At 44.2% G+C, this 22603-nt stretch overlaps 2 protein-coding genes across 2 annotated transcripts; one reads left to right on the top strand and one right to left on the bottom strand.

Moving 5' to 3' along the window:
• Positions 1-513: 513 nt before the first annotated feature.
• LOC108239443 (midnolin) lies at positions 514-6146 on the bottom strand. The gene is made up of 7 exons (XM_017422150.3): positions 5766-6146; positions 5590-5677; positions 5435-5494; positions 3480-3905; positions 3302-3395; positions 2918-3151; positions 514-1924 (listed from the first exon to the last, which is right to left on the bottom strand). Exons 1-7 carry the CDS (start codon positions 5984-5986, stop codon positions 1752-1754), a joined length of 1296 nt encoding a protein of 431 aa, XP_017277639.1. The 5' UTR covers positions 5987-6146; the 3' UTR covers positions 514-1751.
• Positions 6147-9626: 3480 nt separating this feature from the next.
• LOC108239425 (voltage-dependent calcium channel beta subunit-associated regulatory protein-like) lies at positions 9627-22275 on the top strand. The gene is made up of 11 exons (XM_017422123.3): positions 9627-10194; positions 10455-10644; positions 13735-13806; positions 16907-17058; positions 17197-17258; positions 17378-17540; positions 17622-17802; positions 17881-18012; positions 19034-19232; positions 19316-19520; positions 19601-22275. The coding sequence occupies exons 3-11, from the start codon at positions 13759-13761 to the stop codon at positions 21384-21386; spliced, it is 2928 nt and encodes a 975-aa protein (XP_017277612.1). The 5' UTR covers positions 9627-10194; positions 10455-10644; positions 13735-13758; the 3' UTR covers positions 21387-22275.
• The last annotated feature ends 328 nt before the right edge of the window (positions 22276-22603 follow it).

Below are 22603 nucleotides of genomic sequence, written 5' to 3' on the forward strand. Positions count from 1 at the left end.
TTTAGAAAAGACAAATAAAAAAATCATTTTTGGGAGAAACTAGTGCGTCACCAGCAACCTGAAGATACATAGTGTACATTACCTACTTTTATGTTGCACATGTTTTCTACAAACTTTGTATTTCTGTAAAATTCTGGTGCGACAATATTACTCAGCTGTGTTTTTTATCAATGTGCAGTTATTAGTGAAAGGAAACCCACCTCTAGCTAGTATATTTTAAGTAAAATAAATCAAGAGAAACCGAAAGTCTCAGATGATCTTTTCTACATTGAAACTTCTCTTTATTCTATGAAGCTGTGTTTAAACTAGGATTCAGGCTTGGTTATAGCAGGAACTCTCTCTGCTGGAGAAACACACAGAGCTGGAAATGTAGGTTATAATGCAGAACAGCGTGGAAATCCCTTTTTTTAGGCAACACACTAAGAATAGTAGAGGCTCCTTGTTGTGCGTATATTAAAACCACATGTATCCGAATCTGTCAACAATACTGAGACGCAAGTGAGAAGCAACACAAAGGAGAAAAGATGTTTATGAAATGAAAGAACAGGGATTATTCATTTGATCTGTGAACATGTCTCACAAACAGCTTGAGCTTTTTAATAGTTTCCGTTTATTCTTTGCACCCTCAGTCTCTTTATTTTCTTCCCAGAAAAGCGCCTTTTATTTATTTATTTTTTTGCGTTGGCAACACACACATTTTTTAATATTTCTGTACAGCAGAATTAGATTCTAAAAAATACATTCTGTTCAGGGAAACTCCTGCTACATTCAAGATAAACACAGTTAAGGTAACACGGAGGAAACACGACAACATGTATCCGTTTAACGTAGAGGCGGTAAAAGTTACAGGAGCCGTTATGTGCTGAACATCTGAACCGAAACACAAGAAGCCTTTATGAATCTGTTGAACACAACGCCACAAAATCGTTTGTCGAAGAAACAAACCAGCCATTTCGGACTGTAATAAAGACAACAGAAGTCTGTTTTTCAGTGAGACAGAAAACCTACCGGCTCTTTCTGCGACCGGTCCTCACTTAAACATGTAACCATCACATCAGGCTGAAGCAGCTTTCTAACCCACAGATACAGAAGAAGGAAGAAACAAGCTGGAACTGAACACATTACATCCCTTGAAGGAATGCATATCGCCCGCCGGCTTTCGTGTCAGTTCTAGACTAAAACCATCTCATGTTGAGAAATGACAAAAGTGTAGCTGTTTTGGTCAAACTTCACAAATAACATGTTGATTAGCTGTGGCAGCCGTCTAGAACTGAACTGATTTACATCCAAAGGTTACTTTCTGTGAGTTTCATTAACCAGTCCAGTGGTTCATGAGATTTCTTAACAGACAGACAGACACAAACACGGGCAAGAACATCATTGCCCGACTTTCAGCAGCGGGAGATAAAAATACAGTGTGGTGGCGTAAAGCAGCACTTATCAGCTACAGTTAAAGTGTGTCCATCCATCCCCGGGACGGGGACATGTGCATGTCGGGTAGGCAGCCTTTAATAAAACGCAAAGTCTCTGGAAGAACCAAAAAGAAGCCCACATGCTTTCAACTCAAACATTTGAGTCTATATGTAGAAACACTGAAACACAAAGAGCCTTTTTTTTTTTGTCTAATTTGATGCTACAGCGTGGGTCAGAGCTGGAGGACAGACTCAGTCCAGAGAGACGCAGGACTCTTCCTTTCTTGGGTCTCACAGTGTCTTTCTGTCACAGTGAGTGGACCTGTTTCGTCTCCGGCATTAGGGACAATTGTGGCGCTGCAGGCTTGGACGAGTGGCTTTATGAAGGTGTGAACACCTCCGCGTCCGCCTGCGGAGACGCCTCTGATGCATCAGCAGCTGGAGACTCTCTAACTTACTCTGCAGCGATTTGTTTTCCTCTGAAGATGAAGGCAGCAGTTGTCTCTCGTCTCCTGCAGCAGACAGAAGGAATAACACGTCAGTTTTTGATGTGTTTTGTTGTGAATTATTACTTTGAATTATTTGTGAATTATTATTTGCTGTGGTATAGACATGAATAAACAGCTTTAATGGGAAGTAAACTCTAATTTTACAATTTTTTAGATACAAAAAGAAGCCCATGAGTTGTACGCAGGATCAAAAAAACAAAACAACTTACTTAGAACTAGTTAAGACAAATGCTGGAAAAGGTAATGGCCTAAAGTAACGCCTTTCATTCCAGAGTTTTAGACTAAGATCATCTTGTGTTGAAAATTGATGAAGTTTTAGTCGTTTTGGTCAAACCTTATAAATAAAATTGCACACGATCGCATGAAATGCTGAGATGTCACATTCAGAGTACGTGTTGTACTCTCAGCTACTACCACGTCGAAGTTTAGCTCAGTATTTGTAAAAATGACTGAGTTTGAATCACCTTTGTGTTGGCTAATGTCAACTGGAAAGTAGCGACCATCTTGAACTGAATTAACTCGGGGAGATACGTGCAGTGATTACGTTCAAAACATTTCATTAAAATCCATCCAGTGGTTCATGAGATCTTTTGCTAACAGACAGAGTCGACTTCAACAGTTAACGCTAAAGTTTAAAGCAAAGAAATAAGTAGCTTTTGGAATATGTGATGATTATGATTCCCAGCTAAAACCACATCAAACTCGATATCTGTCAAATTGACAGGAGTTTAGTCCGTTTTGTGTTTTCTTAGGTCAGTTGGCTGTGGTGGCCATCTTGAAATGGGTTGGCTCCAAAAGTTAATCAGTTGTAGAGGTATGTGCAAAAATTACTTTTGGAAAGTTCCAATAAAATCCATGCAGTGGTTCATGAGATATTTATGACAGAGTTGGCTCCAGAAAGTCAAAGCGGTAGACAATAATAATTAAACTTCAATTTATGAATCCTGAATAGATTCCAAGTACACACTTTCTCATTCCCTGTTCGAAGGTTTTTACCCCTGAGTGCCGTCCTCTGGGTCCGTGGTGCTCTGCTTCTTGCCCTGCAGGGCTCCTTTGCTGTGGGATGGCTGACGGGAAGGTTTGAGGTAGTACTGCGATGAAGAGGAGGAGGAGTTGGAGCCTCCTGGTGGTGGTAGGCAGCTCTGAGGAGGTCGTTCAGGATTTGGAGAATGATGGCAACGCCTCGGCGGGGGTGGCCGACGTGGCTCTGACTGCAAGGGGCCAGGGTCCCTGATAGGAGACGAAGAAGATGCTCAAAGCAACCTTCATTCAGTTCTCTTCTAAGACACTGTGTATAAAAAGCTGCACCAACAGAGTCTGTTTATTTATCTTAATCAGATTACTGCAAAAATATATATTAAAAAAAGTCACATAATTTACCAGAAAATGTCCCAGAGAAGACACCCGGAGAGTGGCTCACAAAACTTTCGATGACTGCTCCCGGCTGCTTGGACAGATGTGCGTTAACATCAGCCTGCAACACAATAAAGCATCCACGCTGAAGAACGATGGGGATCATATGAGCTCTGATCTGTTAACAGTACTGACTGAGTCTGACCTCTGCCACGGTGGAAGCAGCTGCTGGGCTCAGGGGGTCCGTGATGGAGCCGGTGGCTGGACAGATCGGCTGCAGCGGAAAGGCAAGATGTGGAAAAGGAGGTGCGTGGTCAGAGGGCGAACGAAGCAGAGACGAGGGACAGCTCGCAGGAGGGACGCTTTTGGGCGAGTTAAAGGAAGTCCTGGGTCTGTGTGAGCTGCAGTGGGGGGAGAGGGGCGACGGAGAGGAAGCCTGCGGGGTAAAAACACCCGAGGAGGAAGAATCAGGGCTGTCGGATGTCGGCTCACAGCTGCTCTGAGCTTCAGAGTCCCCGTCCTCCTGCAGCTTCTTCGTGTCCTGTGACAGCTGGAGCTGCACGCACATGGTGTGGGCACCGGTTCCAACGCTGAGGGTCAGAGGTGAGCGGCCCGACAGGAAGTCATCAATCTGCAAGACCGTCAGGGAGAAAAAGCACATGAGAGTTTGAACAACTCTTTAGATGTCAGCCGTAGTCAGTTTGGTGGCTGGGGGTGGGAGCAGAGGAGCAGCTGGTGTCAGAGACAGACTGGTTTAGTAAAAGAGAACAGAATGTAAACAGATTAGATTAGATTAGGTTGTTGTGTTTCCTAGGACTGACTTTGTTGAATACTCTGACAGGAATATTAATGGATGCCAATCTTAAAACAATAGTTCAGATTATTTGAGGTGGGGTTCCGTGGAAAGCTTATGAACAACTAATATGTTACCTCTTGTAGATAGCTCTTTGAACAGCCTCAGTTTGGAGGAACAGAGTTGAATTTTGACAGGATTGGCGAGCTAAGAGCCATCTTTAAACGACTCCAGTCTAACATATTTTATATCGGCTCAGGTGAACACTATTTTCTGAACATTTACGTTGCCATCAGTTTCACATTACATCCTGTTTTTACATATAATTCTTTGGTTGTTTGCTAACTTCAGCAGCAGCAGCAACTAGCTGTAGCACTCCCGGTGCAGCACTTACAGCAGGATTATCATAATATTTCTGACGGAGTACTGCAAAACTGATGGCATTGTCCACGTTTATTAAATATCATTTCCGAGAACCAAAATGAATATTTAAGACAGAATAAAGATGGGAGAATCCATTTTAGCCTTGGCCCCACTCAGTTTATCAGCCTGTTCAAAATTAAACTCTATTTTTCCAAACCGAGGCTGTCTAAAGAACTATCTATGACAGGTAAGATATGTATTGTTCATAAGCTTTCTAAACAATAAATAATAACAACTGGAGATATGCATTTTCTGCAAAAATGCATTGTGAATGCTGATGGATGAGTGAAACTGAGTTGGTAAAACTAAAAAAGCAGAACACTAGCTAAAAGCAAAAAGTAGCAAAAAGCTAGTTAAAGTTAAAAGCAGCATCAGAGGACAAAAATAGAACCTGAAGCAGGTTTCACACAGTGTTTCTGAAAGAAGAGACCTTAACGGGTTTATAAGAAGAAAATATTTATGAATAAAGTAAAAAACAATAAAGTCAGAAAAAGAAAAGTCATAGCGGCCAGATTGTCCTGAATGTTTTGATTTATGAACGGCTAAAATAGCACAAAGTGTGCAGCTATAATTCATGCATTCACACTAAATTAACATTAACATTTGCTGTTAGGTGTTGCCGATACCTTACATAATATTTTGCAAAAAGGTTGGGTTTTTTTTTTCAGACGTAACAGAAATATGTGGGGCTTTTTCTCTCCTGACTGAATTACCCCCCCACCCCCAGTCACCATCCAGGCTGATTGTAAAATAATACCCAGGCAAACGCGGTTCTGCCATGAGCTGAAAATATTTTTTCTAAAATAAAATTAAGAATTTGAAATGAATACCCAAACAATGCCCTGAGCTCTGTTATGGTTTTATTTACAGAAATGAATGTCCTCACTTTGTTCTGTTTTTAAGAAATTTCCTCTCACTTTCAGGGGATTAAAGGAACCTCTTACCTGGATTTCTGTTAAACCTTCCAGCATGTCCATCACCTTTCTCTCCTTGTCACTCGAGCACTGTAGCAGAACAGAAATAAAAGAACTTTAATTATTACCTAATTACTGGTTGCATTTCATTTCTCCTGGTGAGTACAGGATGTGCAGTAACTCACCACCAAACCTGTCTCGATGGCTGGAACCAGAGTCAGTTTGCTGCCATCTCTGACACCCTGCTCCAGCAGTCTCCCTGCAGTCAGGAGCCTGTCATTTAGAATTCAATTCAACCTAATTAGTTCAATCTAATTTCCTCCACGAAATAAGACCAGATGCAGAGTATGATGTAACTCACCTGTCTTTGTGTACCAGGACCATCCTGTCTGTTTGCAGGCTGAGTTTTTGGGAGATCCGTGTCCTCAGGCTGTCCACGGTCTCTCCTCGGGGGACAGAGAGCTCCACCGGGCCACCCGTGGTGGAAGTGATAGACAGACTCATGAAGGGCTGACCGGTGCAGGGTCCAGCCTCTCCTGCAGACTGTGGAGGAGGGAAACCACAGAAACCCTTCTGCTCCATTCAGAATCCCTGATTAGTAAATGTTTTAAATCAGATTCAGATAGAAGTGTTTCCCTTTTTTTTTTTTAAATATATATATATATTTTCATTCTTCTTCCCTTTTACATCCTCTAAACTCAGTCACAGCGTGGCAGCTGCTGCTCTTTCTCAGGATGACAGAAAAAGCTCTACTCCAAGCTAAAAATATACACCAGCCCCACCAGAAAACAAGCCCCGCCTCCTGAGGCGCGCGGCCAATCGGCGAGAGCCACAAGACCGAGAAGCCCGGATCGTCCAATCAGAGGGCTTCGTCTCCACCCTGGCATGTTGTGTCCTCCCCATTCACAAGTGATGCAAACCATATAGCACAAGATTTGTACAGGATGTTGCAACGCCAAAATATTTTTCTTACTGGTACACAAAAATGTGTTGTTAAATGTCTGGGAGGATTTTAAAGAGAGATCACATTATTTGTATTTTAAACCTTGAGTTCATACTGAATACACTGAAATCAATCTTATCTTTACTTTTAACCAGTAAGTATCAGCAAATATTTCTTTCTTTGTTTTCATACGATCTTAAAGATTTTACGTTGCAGATGTACATTTTATTCTTAAAATTTTATCTCATCTTTTTTTATCCCATTTTTCACAGATTTTTGTCATTCCGAAAAGCTAATTAATGCTATTTCAAGCTTTTAAAACACGTAGAAGCTTGTTTTTCTTCGTAGGAACTTGCATTACTACATTTTGGGTCATATTTTGGCAGAAACATTGACATTTAAAGGGTCTTGAAGGAATGTAGTCACCTGCTGCCTTTCATGCCAGAGTTTTAAACACAAAGCACCTTTTGGTGACAAAGGATAAAGTTATAGTCGTTTCGGTCAAACCTTGAAAACAAAGGTATGTGCAACTTCATGTGAGATCTCATGAGATCTGTTAGCGCTCAGAGTATGTGTTGAGGATGACTCTCAGCTACTACCACACCAAAGTTTAGCTCAAAGGCTATTAAATTGGCTGAGTTATAGTCATTTATGTGTTCTCTAAAGTTGTTTAGCTGTGGTGGCCATCTTGAATGGCATTGTCTCCAAAAGTTAATCAGCTGTAGATGTTCATCCAATGATTGCTTTGAGAGAGTTTTGTGAAAATCCGTCCACTCGTTCATGAGATATTTTGCTAAAAGACAGACAAAACAAGCAAAAACACAACCGCCCTTTCACCTTTGGCAGCAGGTAACAATTACACAAAGATGTAGTTATAATATAATTTTGTTCGGTGGTTTTATGTTTCAGTTGTGTTGTCAGTGTTCAGTGCCACTCCCTGTGGGATCCATTTCTACAAAATGTTTGCTTTTAAACAAAGAGTCTCTCAGGTGACTGATGCAGCTGGGTGTGAGCATCACTGCGAACCTTTCAGGTATTGAGGGAATGCAAAGCTTATTTTCAGATGATAATCAGGTTGTTCTGCAGACATCTAACAGATGGTTTGATGTTTGCAGCGGCATCGTTATGTCAGATAAGAAGTTCCTCCTGCAGGTGGTCCACAGAGGAGGGAGCAGCTGGGGGTAAAACGTGATGGAGTCTGCACCAACACTGCCTGGGTTCTCTTATCAGCAGCTTTTAGGTTCCTCTGCACGTCTGTTTGACTCTTTTAGTCTCTGTTTCCCGTGTTTAGATCCTTCAGCAGAAACTGATTGCACACGATAACCCAAACAGAAAAAAACAACAACAACAATCCCACATTTCATTAAGGCACTCCCCCCTCCCCTTTCCATGACGCGTTAACCTCTGTGACCCTGTGATATTTTCCTAAAGACCCCGTCTCGTCTGAGTTTTTCCTGCCTCCCTTTCTGTCGCCCCCCCAGGCTTTTTTTCTCTGAGGTGGGAGAGGCCTCTGCTTTGCATTCTTCGAGCTTTGGCGAGAACAATTCCACAGGATGTCCTGCTCTTCAGAGCACGCACAGACGCAGCTCTGACGTCAAGTGTGGCCAGCACACACTCTTAAACACACACACACACACAAAGCTCATGCTCTCCGTCAGACCCCCACCCCCACCCCTGTACACACTGTCTCTCTCCAGGCATTGTTTCTCAGAAGTTTCAGTCTCTTAAATCTGCTGGAATATTGGATTTGTTCTGAATATTTCATCTTGTTGCTCCTCTGTGATCTCAGATGTATTATTTTATCCTGATTCGGATGAAGATACACTCAGTACCACAGCTTTGAGCTCTAAAAGGATTTTATAGCAGTTATCTTGTCCATTGTTCTGTTTGCACAAAGCACCAGTCAGCGCCGAACCACAACACGAAAAACGCCTTTTGTCCACATTTGGTTGGGCGTTTTGGCAAATCAGCGTTTGGCAAGAAAAACAGGAAATGCAGAGTTAAAATGAAACCAAATAAATAAACAAACCCAGAACCAGTTGTCCATTTCTCAAACGAACTGAACTCGTTTCCAAACAAAAACTGTAATTCCTCCTACATAAACTAGGCGACACAATCCATGACTGTTTGTTAATAAAATAGTTTCAAGGTGAAGAGATCAAATCTGCACAATAATCACACGTGTGATTGTTGTGGGAAAAGCGTGCAATGATGAAATTCTTGCAGAACAAAGGACGGTGTAGACAGAGGAGGAGGAATAAAGTTTGAAGGATTAAAACTGATTCAGAGACTCCTGGAGGTTTTGGTGACTCGGCTGAGAAAGTTTAGTTTAGTCCTTCTGACTGATGCTGGGACAGTATTGTTGTCTGACAGAAAACTAGTTGTGTCAGTATGATCTTCGTCAGGTCAGATTTCACCATGAAAACAGGAAAATAAAACCAGTTTGGAACAAATCCAAATGAAAACAAAGCTCAGAATAAATGCCGTTTCTTGCAGATTATTATCTTCAGGAGATCTGCAGTGATTTAGGTCATATAAGATCAGAGAAAAACAACATAATCCTATAATTTAATATACTTTTACTTCAAAACAGATTAAAGCCTGCCTCTCTGATGGTATGGGGGTGCATTAGTGCCTCTGGCATGGGCAGCTTATACATATGAAAAGACACCACCAATGCAGAAAATATATATAGATTTTAGAACAACATATGCTTCCATTTAGACAACAGTTTGTATTTTGGGAAGACTTTGCATATCAGCAAGATGATGCTAAATCACAGACTGCATCCATTACAGCAAGGCTTCGTAGTAAAAGAGTCGACCCAGAACTGTCGAACAGCTAGAATCCTCCATCAGACCAGAATGGGACAACATTCCCTCCAAAACCTCCAGTTGCTGCTCTCCTGAGTTTACAGATGTTTACAAACTGATGTTAAAGGAAGAGGGGATGTTTCAGAGTGAAAAACATGGACCTGGAAGAAGTTTTTTTGAGTTGTCCTGCTGCTATCAAATTCAAATTTACTTTGTTTTTTTCCCCCTAAAAGTGGTACAGTTTCTTAGTTTAAACATTTGGTATGTTTACTATGTTTTATTCTGAATAAAATATGGGTTTACGAGATTTACAAATCATTGCATTCTGTTTTTATTTACATTTTACACAAGGTTCCAACTTTTTCAGAATTGGGCTTGTTTAAAAAACATTAAGTCAAGAACTGGATGAAAGCTGTGTGTTTGTTTCGTGTGAATTTGAATTAATTTAAGTTTTTCATTTTGTTGAATTAGAGTGAAATAATAACGGGATTGATTTAACGTGATTTTCATCCTCCACCTCTGCAAGTTGGGAGAAACGGTGAAGCGATGCCGCCACCTGGTGGTGAGAGCTGAGCCTGCACCCAGTTTTCCCGCAGCCGTCCGTCCGTCTGTCTGCATGTTGTCTCAGAGGCAGACTCCAGCTCAGCAGGCTGGACTTTTCATGAAACATTCATTTGATCAAACTGTGTGTTTGTTTTCTCTCCTCTCACTGCTGAATGACACCGAGCCGCCCTCCTGAGAGCAGCCGCCATTCATGAGCCGCGGCTGTGAATGAGGACCGCGCTTCTCTCCTCCAGCTCCCGCATCATCATCCTCATCATCATCATCACCACCACCATCATCATCATGACAGCCTCAGCCACCACCACCACCGTCGTCGGAGCTTGGTCACGTGGTGCGCCAGGAGCGGGCGGTGGGCGTGTCCAATCGCGTGTGCTTTCATTCATAACTCCGGTCTTTATTTAAAGCCCAAATTAAAGCATGCGGACGGGGCCGGCTGCCCGCGGAGCGCTTCACACGGAGTCTACGACGGGGTGAGTCCGATCCTTGTCCCCTTTAGTCTCCCCGAGCGGGTCGCGCGGACCTCCGGTGCGCGTGCGGTGTGCTACTATTTTATTATGTAAGTCCTGGGAGACGGGTCCGACTAATCGAAGCGTGTTATTTATGGAGGTGCGGTTCTTTCACTGACCTCAGCGGAGCCACCACCACCCCCACCTCCTATGAGGCGCGCGTGAGGGGTTCCATGTGTGACCAGTCGTGATTTATCCCCCCACCCCCTCTCCCCTCACCGCAGGCTGAGAGCAGGTGACGCAGTGACATGGGACTGCCCTGATCCCGGGGTTTTCTGTGGAGGAGAAGGGAAGATGCTGATGCTGAGGCTGAGGATGCTGAGCACCGCCGTCTGCAGCGCATCACTGTAGCCCCCCACCACCACCCTCTGCACAGAGTGGAGGGAAGCTCCTTCAACACCGCCCGAATAGACTGTAAGATACAACACATCTGTATCACCTCACACACACACACTCACACACACACACACTCTCTCTCACACACACACACTGCTCTCCTCCTCCACAAACACCACCAGTGTTATTGCATCAGCCGAAAGTGTCCGAGCCTCCTCTTCCTCTCCCTCCATCTGGCGGGATGATACACCAGAGATGATGCCGGAGTGTGATGATGATGGTGATGATAATAAATCCTGGGGGGGAGGGGGGGACAACACGTGCACGCCAACACGCGCACAGTCTGGATTATGTTTTTGCCTTTTTGTTTTTTCCTCCCCCACTATTCGTAGTCAGTGGGTTGAATTTCAGCCGCCTGAAAGAGATTTACTGACCACATGAGGATGAAGCTAAAAAAAGTCGAGATGATGCAAGTCGTAAATAACAACTTCATGATCTGGTATTCAGTGAACGCTTCAAAAGGATTTGTGAGCTTGCTTTGTGTCTGTTCGTTGCTGTCGACGTTCTGCAGGAAGGTTCTGACATGAATTAAACAGTGGACTTAATATGGATGCTGCCGAGTGAATTAGTTTAATGTGATTTATTGAAGGAGATTAAAAACATTGATAAAAACCTGCTCCTGGATAATTATTCAGTCATCAGCGCGCGGTTATGAATAGAAATTTGAGTTGATCAGTTTGTTAAATCAGTTTAAAAGCACCTCTGCTTTGCCAGCTTTTTTCCACAAAAGCAAAAGTAAAGAAAGAGGAAATGTAATCTAAACAAAGATTTGAGCCCTTAAGTGTTCAATCAGCCGGCTGTAGTGAGGGCGACTGCATCAAAAACATCAGTCAGGGTGAAGTTTTTTTCATAAAGAAGCTGTAAAACTTTTTGTTTCTGTGTGGTGCGAACGAGACAGAACCTCTCACAAACGGGAGGAAGGTGCAGCCCACATGGTTCTGACTAAGTGTCAGAACGAGTGCTGACATCATGCGCCGAGCAGGTTGGGTGTTTTTTGTTCTGGTGGATCAGAGCTGCCTTCACATCACAGTTTCTACCTTGAGCTGCTGGTTCGTCGGAGACACGCCGTGAAGCCGGAGTTACTCACAGTGTGGAACTGTGCGGCAGTGTTATCAGTGTGTGTGACTGATGCTACACAAGCTGCCATCTCATACGTGTTACAGCAGAATGGTCATTTTAGAAACCCTTTTGGGGATAATTCAGCTGCAGCCTCTTCTTTCCTTCGAACGATAGCTTTTAATCCTCCTTCATTCAGGATCCTGCCTCTGCTGTGGTCATCTCAAAGCTTTAGAACAGAAGTGCTTTTGTTTTTATCTGATCTCTTCAAATCTGTCTTTATATTTTGTCTTTCTTTTGATTGCCACCTATCTGTTCTCCTTCCTAACCCTCCTGTGGCTTTTGGGTCCAATTGACCCAAAGTTAAAGAAGGCTTCTCCACCTCTGTTCATCTCTCACTCTTTTGAGGGCTTCAGGAGGGTTAATGACCGAGTCCAGGAGTTTTGCTTCATAAATACATTCTACTTACCTTATGTTTCATTAAATGTTACTGAGCTCTGTGAAGGCTGAGGGTCAGCAGCCATGCCAGTAAACAGTGATGTTGTTTTGGTTATTTTAGGAGTGATTACTCAAAGTTTGCACAGGAGGACCAGCTGATGAATCAGTGGATATTTCAGGAAAGAAAACAACTTTTAACTTTTCTGTGTCGGTAACATATCATCAGATCTAAAAACTGTAACAGAACATAAAAATACAAATATCGAAGGATGCAGATTCTAATCCGACATGAAGGATCCTGACTGTCAGCCTTGAACGTACAGCTCTTTATGTTCAAATCTGGATTATTTTTTTATCCTCCCTGATAGCAACGTCGTACCGAGGAGCATCCTGTTAGAATTCTGCAACATAAACTATTGCTCAGTGTTGTCAAGAGTCAGGAAAACATGACATTTTCATATCCACCATCACACACGGTGCACTTGGCTTGTGTGTTGTCACCTGGCAGCTGTGATGAAATGACATTTAATTAAACGCCCTAAAAGCAGAATTATTTTTGTTTCATGTTGACCAGGTTTGACCACAAATACGGTAAAGTGCTGCGAACACACCTGCAGGGATAGGTTCGCTCACTGTCAGTGAGTTACGGCAGAACTGATCAGCTTCTATTTTACCTTTTTGTGTTTTTCTTTGAATATAGACATGTTTTGTGCTTGCAGAAGATCTATAAAATTGTCATCACCAAAGGGAAGGAGTGTCTTCAGCCAAAGAAAATCAGTTGCTGTGTTCACATGCACACCAGGCTTCTGTGACGTACAGAAATTTTGCCTGTTTGCGCAACTGTCTGCAGTCTAAAGATCCATCCATATCCACATGGATTGAGTGCCCAGACCGTGCACGTGCTTGGATCAGTCATTTAGAAAAAAAAAACCAGACAAAGCAGATAAAAAGCAGAACGACATGAAAGCTTGCTTTGAGAGAAAAAAGATGCGTCTATCATGAATCGGACTTTCCTCCTAACTTATATGTTGTGGCTCTTTTCCAACATCATGCAGTAAAGGAAAGAAAATGCGTAATTAGGTGGCTGATCTGACATGCCAAACAAACTTCTAACAATGAATGAGAAGCTGATTTATGCGCCATCGTTTTTATTTTTTCCCCCAAAGAGAACAAATAAAGCCTTTTAGAAGCTAAAATAGAGGTTCAGACGTAAAAGGACCAGCGATGCTGCAGATTATTTGAGAAAATAATGTGTTTTTGGCACATTAAAATATGTAAACTTATTCTAGTAGAGTCAGAATTAAATTATGAACCTAATTAAGCACAATAAGTGACTTTTCAAGCAGATCATTATTTTATTCAGCTGTAAAGCATTTGATGCTAGGAGGTTTTTTTTTTAATACAATGAATGTTAAAATACATTAACAGGGCTAATTTTTCCCATGACACATTAATGTGCTCAGTTCAGTTTGTTTAGCATTCTTCTTTTTGGTTTTGGGGCATTTAGTTTTATTCCCTACTTCACCTGAAGTATGAAGGATGTAAATGAGACAAATATGTGTTGCTGTATCGCAGCGGCTCCACCACTCTGACGACCTTCTCCACCCCCTGCAGGGCTCACTCACTGTGACCTGGACCATGAGCAATGATCTGCCTGATCTGACGAGTCTGACCGAGAACGCCACTGTGAGTGCCCCTCCGTCCTCTCTCTCTCTCTCTCACACACACATGCACACACACCCACACACACCTTCCTTACCTTCACACTGTGTTTAGGTAAGAGAGAGTTTTGCAGAACTTTAGGATTTTAACCCAAACAGGAACCGAGTCGAATGTGGTTACCTGATCTGAGGAGCTTATTCCAAACTAGAACCAAAGTTTCTGCAGGTTTTTGTGTAGTCTCTGAAGGATGAGAAAATATCTGAGCTGACTGTTGCTCAGTTCAAGCTTTCTGAGCAGAGGGAGGACCGACCGATCCTCGCCTCTGCAGAGAGTGTTAGAAAGATGGCCTGAAGACCGGCGAGATGCTCCACTGCTGCAGCTGATTGATGGTGCTGTTCTTCCCATTTGGCTGAGTTTGGAAAAGCAGCAGGTTCTATTTAATCACAAACTCTCTGATGTGCACACACATGTAACTGCAGCTGTGTTAGACACACAAACAGTACGGTGTAAACTTCATTTCTTTACATTACAACAATAGTTTTCCAAAGTTTCTGAAGGACCTTTTAAAGTTTTTATATGGACACAATCTGCTTTTCCCACCCCCCGTTAGCAAACCAGAATAATTTCAAAGGATTATTTTTGCTATTTTAGTTTAAATCCCTGAACACAGACCTATAAGTCATTTATGCATAAAAAACAGCTTTTGGAAGAAATGGGAGAAAATTCAGCCCTTGACAGAGGACCTGAGAGATTCATCTGATTCTGTCCTTGATCCACTCACTTTTTTGTCAAAGTTTCACTGGAAATGGTTTCAATCACCACCATGAGTTACGACAAATTAGTCCAAAACTAGGCAGAAAATCAAGTTTTTATGGAGTGACACATCCAAGTTTGAGAATTTTGGTTTGTGTTGTCAACAACATGTAAAACATAAAGTGTTTAAACAGTCATCTATAAAACACAGAGGAGGTTCTGTCCTGGTTTGGCTGCATCTCAGCCCCATTATATTAAAGATCTTGTCCACAGTGAAGGAATTATTGTTAAATTATTACCCTTAAACTTCACACTGAAGCATATTTTAAAGCTACTCACTGCAAACTATGAAATCAAACATAAAACAGGTTATCCTGAACTAAATTAAATGGTGCAGTTTGGAAGAGTTTACTCCAGCAGATTTCCAGATATACTGATATAAAATTCTGAAATGCAGGTACGCAGTCAATGTAAACAAAGCCCTTCTTCATCCCAAACAGCTTTTACCTGGACATCACCAACATATTCAGTCACTTCAGCTGTTTTTGTAGGAAACCAAACTTTTAAATTTAAGATAAAAAAACCTGTGACATTGCAATTAGTATCTTTAAAGAAATTATTTAATCTATTTTCCATCTATAAGACATGATAGATTGGCTTAAAGACTTTACAGACAAACAGCTTCCAAATCATCATCCAGTTTGTGCCTTCAGAGGCATCAGCTAAATCTACTGCAGCATCTATATGCATGAATTATATTCTGTTTATCTTTAATTTCTGGTTAACATGTTCAGACCTCAAGCGCCTTTCCGCCTGAGTGAACCCACCCTAAAATAAAAGAAACGTGGTTTTATTGACGTGAACAGACTCATTGTCAGGGTTGTCTCTTTGCATTAGCAGGAAATAACGGGCTCTTCTGTTCAGCAGCGCTGCCTCGTCTGTCTGGCGACTTGCTGCTGTTAGATTGAGCCTGTGATTGAACCTGACGCTCACTGATTGATGCTCGTATACCTGCAGCCTCACACGAGATATCACAGCCCTTTAAAAATTGAAAAAGAAAATTCGCCTTCTCCCGCAATCATTGCTTTTTGAGTCTTCACTGATAAAAGCAGAGCTACAGTTTTGTCCTTTTTTGTTCTTTTACGCTGGGCTGAAGAAGATAGGGTGCGATGGTGTGAAGAGACAAATTATTTTCAGCCCTTTTTCTGCAGCTGACTTTGGGAGAAGAGCCAGGAAAGTCTTCAGTGGGGATTGCTCATGTGCGTAGGCATCCTCCTCCTCCTCCGATTTCCATTTTTAGCCTGCGGAGGCCTCATTTCCCTCTCATTGAGAAGAGCTGGGAAATTGAATTAAGGGTCTTGCTGACGTTTCAATTAGCATCCCTGGCCCGGCTCAGCCAAGACTGAGTGTATCAATCAGAAGAGAGCGGTCGTGTTGTCTGCGCGAGTGTGTGAGGGTAAACACAAGTGTGTATCTGGATGAGTCCTGCAGTCAGGACGCAGGGCCTTAACTGAGTCTTTCAGTGTTAATTCCACTCATTAAATCTTAGCTGACAGCGTAACGCCACAAAGAGATCCTTTACTTCAGTGTAGCTCATAGAAAAAACAAAAACAAAAAAACCTGAATCAATTACTGTCCCAGCAGAGCAAAAGGCCGCCGCCGTGTTCACGGCGACAGAACATGACAGCAGAGATATGGATGCTTCTCTGCGAGGGAAATGAGTTAGGAGCTCGAGCAGTGACGTGAACACAAGCAGTGGAAATTAAATTGATGCTCCGCAGCTCAAGCTATAATAGAGTTCAGAGAGGAGCAAGTTTCAGCAATAATGCTGATGTCTGCAGGGATATAGTTATAGTCAGTGTTATATTTAACTTCTCTTTCCTCTTATATTTGTTGCATTTCACCATGAATATTGTGGTTTTGTGACTTGTTGGTGGACTGGAGCATTTTTTGGTTCTTCTTGCTTGTTACAAATCTACATCAAATGAAAGAAAGGAGTACAGGGATGTGTCCCTCGTCCCACGCACAGCTGGTAACAGGATAACAGTGTGTAATTTAGTAAAAGCCCTGCCCTGATGGAGACTCACTCATTCTCTTTTTGGGAGAGTAAGTGAGTGAGTCTCCAGGTTTCCAAGAACAAATTCTTCAGATTTAAATAGGATGTAAAAATCGACCATTATCAGCCAACACCTCATGTTTTAATGTTCAATTTCTTTTCTGCTGCTGCTGGTGGAGCTAATTTCAGTTTGAAACACAGCAGCATAAAATCCAGTAAAAAAGTTTTCAAAGTGTATAAAAGCACAGACTTTCCATCAGTCTCTAGCAGCTAGTAGTTACAAAGGTCCTGACCTCTGACCTCTGTTCATGGCAGCACCAGGACGTGCCCGTGTCGGCCGGCCAGGCAGAGAACTATGTGCTGCTGCTGGTGCTGCTGAGTGTTTTTGCCGGGGGGACGCTGGTCCTGCTCTCCCTGCTGCTCCTCTTCTGTCACCGCTGCTGCCTGGGCGGGCGACGCTACTCCAGGTGGGTCCAGGTCCTGGGATCACAGGGGCCCGTCCATGAGATCACTGCGCCAGGTTAAAGCTGTGCAGAAAAGAAAACAGGAGGCTGCACACGTTTGCGTTTGTAAAAGTGGAGTAAAACTGACTTCCTTCTTTTCAGAGCGAGCGATGACCCTGAGAAGACAAACACCACCTATGCTGAGGATTCTCAGCCCACACAAGGTCAGAACTCTGCTTTAAAAAAAAAAACAAAAAAGCCACACACACATTCTGTTTTTAGTGTCCTCACAGACTCCATTATTCACGAGCATTGGGCTGTCCTTGCTGTCTTTGACGCGCAGAGATCACAATTCGTCTGGATGAATCAGATGCCCTCTCAGCTTCAACCTGTCACGATGGAGAGTCGGAGCGATTCGTTTCCACCGGGTCGACTGGTCGCAGAGTCTCCTTCAACGAATCTGCGCTTTACGAACAGGAAAAGACGACTCAGGAAAAAGGACGCAGGTAGGGTTCATTCGAGTGGAGGGTCCTCTTTGATTGCAAAAATCGTTGGGCTGAGACCAGATGAATGATCCTCGTCCTCAGGTACACCCTGACTGAAGGAGACTTTCACCACCTGAAAAAGGCCCGACTGACTCACCTCCACCTGCCTCCGGCTCCATGTGACTTGAAGATACTCACCATCATGGAGTGTGACTCCACAGAGAGCAGCAGCATGAACATCACTGAGACTGCAGCTCCCAGGCTGCCGCTCAGCATCTACCAGGTAACAGAACCGGCTGACGGTTAAATCAGCACTCCGAGGTAATGTTAGTGCAACAAGAGTTCTCATTTGTGTTTCCAGCCTGCTGAGAGAAGAATCCCCGACTGGGTGGGACAGAGTCTGAGCGGGGGACTGCCAGGAGACCCTCATCACTCCACTGTCTTGGAGCAGGGATGCAGAGGGCCTTCATCACAGCCCACACGGTCCCAAACAGTGAGTCCATTACAGCAACAATAACAGTTTTTAAATCAATCCACTACTTTGTTCTAGTTTGAGATATTTACTGAATGGATCCCTAAAATATTGAAATGTTCTGATTTACGATTTGAAATGGACCCTTAATTAACAGGAAACATTTAATCTGCTAAATGTCAATCAGGGTTCAGATAAAAATCCCCCAAAGACTCGCTCTGACATCACTTCCTCAGGATGGAACAAGAAACTTGCTTTTACAGTTTTTCTTTGTTTTGCTCTCAGTCATCACTTCTACTGAACTGTTTATCAGAACAGATTTAAACCAAAACCCCCTTTTCCCCCCCATTTAAATAGATTTTACACTCGACATCCTGCTGTGGTCTGAAGGTGCAAAACAAAAACCCCATGAAATAAATAAAACAAAAGTCAAACACATAGGATTACACCAAAAAGTGTTCAGAAATATAAACATCTCACAAAACGCAAGAATAAAAAAAAACAGTAAAATAAATGACAGGAAGCACGCAAAATAAAACAAACCAAAAACATAATTTTACAATAAAACAGAATTATTTGTTAAAATATCAAAACCAGTCATATAAAAAACCCACTTTTAAAAAGCAGAAAACATGATGCAACTATATTTAGAAAAAAATAAAAGAATCTCATCTTATATTTCTGCAACGAAATGTTTTCATTTGGACACTTGAAACAACAACAAAAAAAAAACTACGCTAGCAGCAATTTTTATTCATACAGAAGAATAAATTGTCTGCTTTTTCATAATTTGACCAAAACCCATTTAGACATGTAGTTTCTTCGGTGCTAATTCGTCCAGTCCTCTGAGGCAGCTGCCACAGGCTCAAACTCCCCGATGCTCCGCGACATCCGTCATCGCTGCAGCTGAGTGACACAATGACAAAACGCTGTCCCTCCGGGGGGGTTTGACTCTGACTGCCTCCACTCTTCTCCCTGCGTCTCCTTCCTTAATGTGTCATCCCCTCCCTCCGTCCTCCCCCTCATTCATCTCTTCTGTCAGATGGAAGCTTTCGGGGACAGGGGGGAGTCGGAGAGCGAACGGTGGCCGGGGGGAGAGTCCGCACAAGCCCTGGGCCAGGCCTCCGTCCTGCGATTCTTCTCCAAACTGCGGCGACACGCCAGCCTGGAGGGAGCGGGGCCTTATTTCAGGAGGTGGAAGTTTGACACCAGCCACCGAGCTGCCAGTCTGGATGCTAAAGGTTTGTGTGGATCGTAAAAAAAAAATAAACCCATAAGTAAGTGAAAGGTGTGAAAATTGAAGATGTGTGTGAATTTCTGCCAGGATCCCCGAGGAGGAGGCCATTTCAGAGGCAGAGAGCAGCAAGTGAAACCACCGACCACACCAACGAGGACTCGTCTCCTTTCCGAGATGACGCCTTTGAATCGTTCCCGCCTACTCCCATCCAGACCGGTGGCTTCCAGTCCCTCTCTGCCGAGTCTCTGTCTCATCCTGCATCTGCATCCACATCTTTAGTGTTCCTGAGGAGGTATTTTTCTGCATCATGACGCCACAACATAAATCAGTTCAGGGAATCGCACACTAACCGTGAGCTCTCCATCTGTGCAGGCTCAAACTGGAGGCCATGGTGGAGGCAGGTGGCAGCATAAGCACCAGGAGCAAGGAACCCGCCCGGACGCAGGAGGAGGCCACGGTCAACGGAACAGGACTGGAACAGGAGACCGTGTTCGGAGCAGCGAGGGGGACGGAAGCAGCAGGAGACGAGCTGGAATCCACAGAAGACGACGACCTGTTCGGGAGAGAACAGGAGGCCGCCTTGCAGGAAAGGTTTGAGAACATGCTGAGAAAAAACGAAGACGCAAAAACAGACGGCAGCAGAAGGAACGAGGCAGAGGTGGATGATGGAGAGGAGGTGGTGCTGGGGGCTGAAGCCAGACGAAGGACCGACTCGGGCTCGTCTCTTTCTTTCATGGTTCGCCAGGAGAGCTCGGAGGCCCCTCCCTCCCTGTACAGGGACATTTGGAGCTTGCGAGCCTCTTTGGAGCAGTATGCCTCCTCAGACCAGAGCAGCACAGATCGGGAGTCCATCCGCAGCGATGCGGACAGCGTCTCATCCTTCGGCGGTGCCGGGGCCCGCTCCGGCCTGGACAGCTGCTTGTCACAGGAGCTGGACGACGAGCCAGAAGGAGAGGGGGAGGCAGAAGGGCTGGACGGGGGAACCAGGGGGGCATCAGGTGGGGACAGTGAGATGGGAGGCGGTGCAGGAGGGGAGGGAGAAGGAGGAAACAGGAAGCTGCTTCAAATGGACAGTGGCTATGCCTCCATAGAAGCACCACCCAGGGCCCCAGAGGAGATGCGGCTGTTTGGAGCTCCCGGGGTCCCACGAGGGAAGACGGCATCGGAGAGAAGGCTGTTCTTCACCAGCTCCGGACGAAAAGGCACAGTGTGCGAGAGTGTCGAAGCCAGGCTGTTCCAGGAGGAACTGGAGGACCAAATTGGAGACAACACAGCAACAGAGGACAAACAGCAGCAGAAATCACACAGTCAGACCCTACAAGAGCCATATCAACTCCTGAAGTCCCCCCACCCTCAGAAAGCTCCAGAACCACAGTCTCCACTGACGAAGCCAACCCAGGCCCCCAGTAGTCCTCACAGACCTCGCCTTCGCCGCCGTGACTACAGCATCGACGAGAAGACGGATGCTCTTTTCAACGAGTTCCTTCGTCACGACCCTCGCTTTGACCAGCAGGACTCTCCGTTACGCTCCAGGCACAGATCCAGAGTTCACCTCCGGAAGCAGTGGCAACGACACAAGCAATACAGCGACCCCGGCACAGCCTCTGGGGGGAGGTACTCCCCATCTTTGGAGAGGCAGAGGTTCAGTCCACTGAGGAGGGGCGACAGCGCTGGTTACCCTCTGGACACCAGATACCACAGCACCCTCTCGCGAATAGCGAGCGCCGCAGACGAAGAAGCCAGCGAAGTTGCAGCTTCTGAAGAAGCAGCCAAAGAGAGAGCAGAGGCCAAAGGTCACTCGAGTGAAGGAGCCGAGTCGACGAAAAACGGCTCTGGTTGCGCCGAGCTGACTGGTGAGGCTGACGGCTGCCGAGGTGCCACAGATAAAGACACAGAAAGCACAACAGGTCAGTCTGTGAGCACAGCGACGGCCCAAACAAGCCACATGGACCCAAGAGTCGACAACAGGAACAACAACAGCAGTCAGGGTGTCCTTTCGGAGGTTTCCCTGCAGGGGGAGAGCGCTCTGACGGACAAGCTGGTGGCATCGGTGGAGGAGAGGATCTACGGCGGCCTACGGAGAGCAGAGAAACCCGCAGAACCCGAGTGCGTTCTCACCATGTCCCACACAGCCTCACCTGGATTCAGCCCCACATAATCCTGCCAGCTTCTTCTTTCACATCCATGCTCTAGAAATCAAACATCTGGACTAAAAAAAACTATTCAAATACCATCATGTGTTAAACAGTGTTAGATGTATTTTACAGGACAGAACTAGTCTACTCCAGTTTTTCCATTCACACCTCAGCTGCCACTGTGATGCCTCTTTATTTAAGAAAATCCTGAAAAAAAGAGACCACTGAACTGAACTCATCCCATTGCTCCAGAGTTGCAGAAAATATTTTGATTTATCTGTGGGTTTTTAGCATGCAACTGTAGGTCCAAAATAATGTATATAGGAATACTGTACAGTTTGAACCTTAAACAAAGAGCACTTTGATGGGAAGCAGAATAACATGATCGTGTTTGTCGCCCATTTCTCACACTTTAAAATCCTCTCGTCCTCAGGTGTCCTCGTCGTCTCAGCTATCATGGAGGGTAAATGTAGGTGTGAATGCAGTTTCTGGCTGTACATAATGATACGAGAAACTATAATGAACATGTTTACATTAAAATACATCCAGCATGGAGAAGTTAAAATAACTAAAACCAGATGGGAAGCAGAAGACGCAATGAAAACAAGGCGGAGAATGCGTGCATTTTTGTACACGTATATATTTGTTTTTAATCATTTGCATTGGCCATCTGTCCTGGTTATGCATCGTAAGTAAAGAGGAGGTATCCAGGAGCTTCCGTGGGCTCGAGTGTTGTGTTGCTGGGATTCTTCAGGGGGAAGACTGACAGATGATGCTTAAAGTGACTGACACAGAAGCCTCCGAGGCTTCGAGACAGATGGCTCTCTGAAGAGTTGATGCTGTAACGTGTAGAAACTGATTAACGGTGGCATCGCCTGTTCCCAGCAGAAAAACACGTAAACTCACTCTGTAATACCAAATAAAAACTATGTTATCTTGTTTTTTTTCTTTACTACTTCAAACAAACCTCCAGGAAAAAAGAACTTAAAGCACTCCTGAATCGACCCTAACAAGAATTCCAGCTTCTAAAGAGCTTAAATGTTAGCAGGGCAGCACAAGAACTGCTCAGGAATGACTCAAAAGAGTCCAAGGTGGTCACCTGGCCTCCAAACGTTACAGATATCAGATACCAGAGACACCAACCCTAAAGCACACAGCACAAGGATCTAACATTCCTGTATTAGACGCTCCAGGTCTGGTTTTGTTTCCCTGTCTGAACAAAACTGTTTTGGAGACTCAT

Source organism: Kryptolebias marmoratus, linkage group LG20 (assembly GCF_001649575.2).
Source record: "Kryptolebias marmoratus isolate JLee-2015 linkage group LG20, ASM164957v2, whole genome shotgun sequence".
NCBI classification, from domain to species: Eukaryota; Metazoa; Chordata; class Actinopteri; order Cyprinodontiformes; family Rivulidae; genus Kryptolebias; species Kryptolebias marmoratus.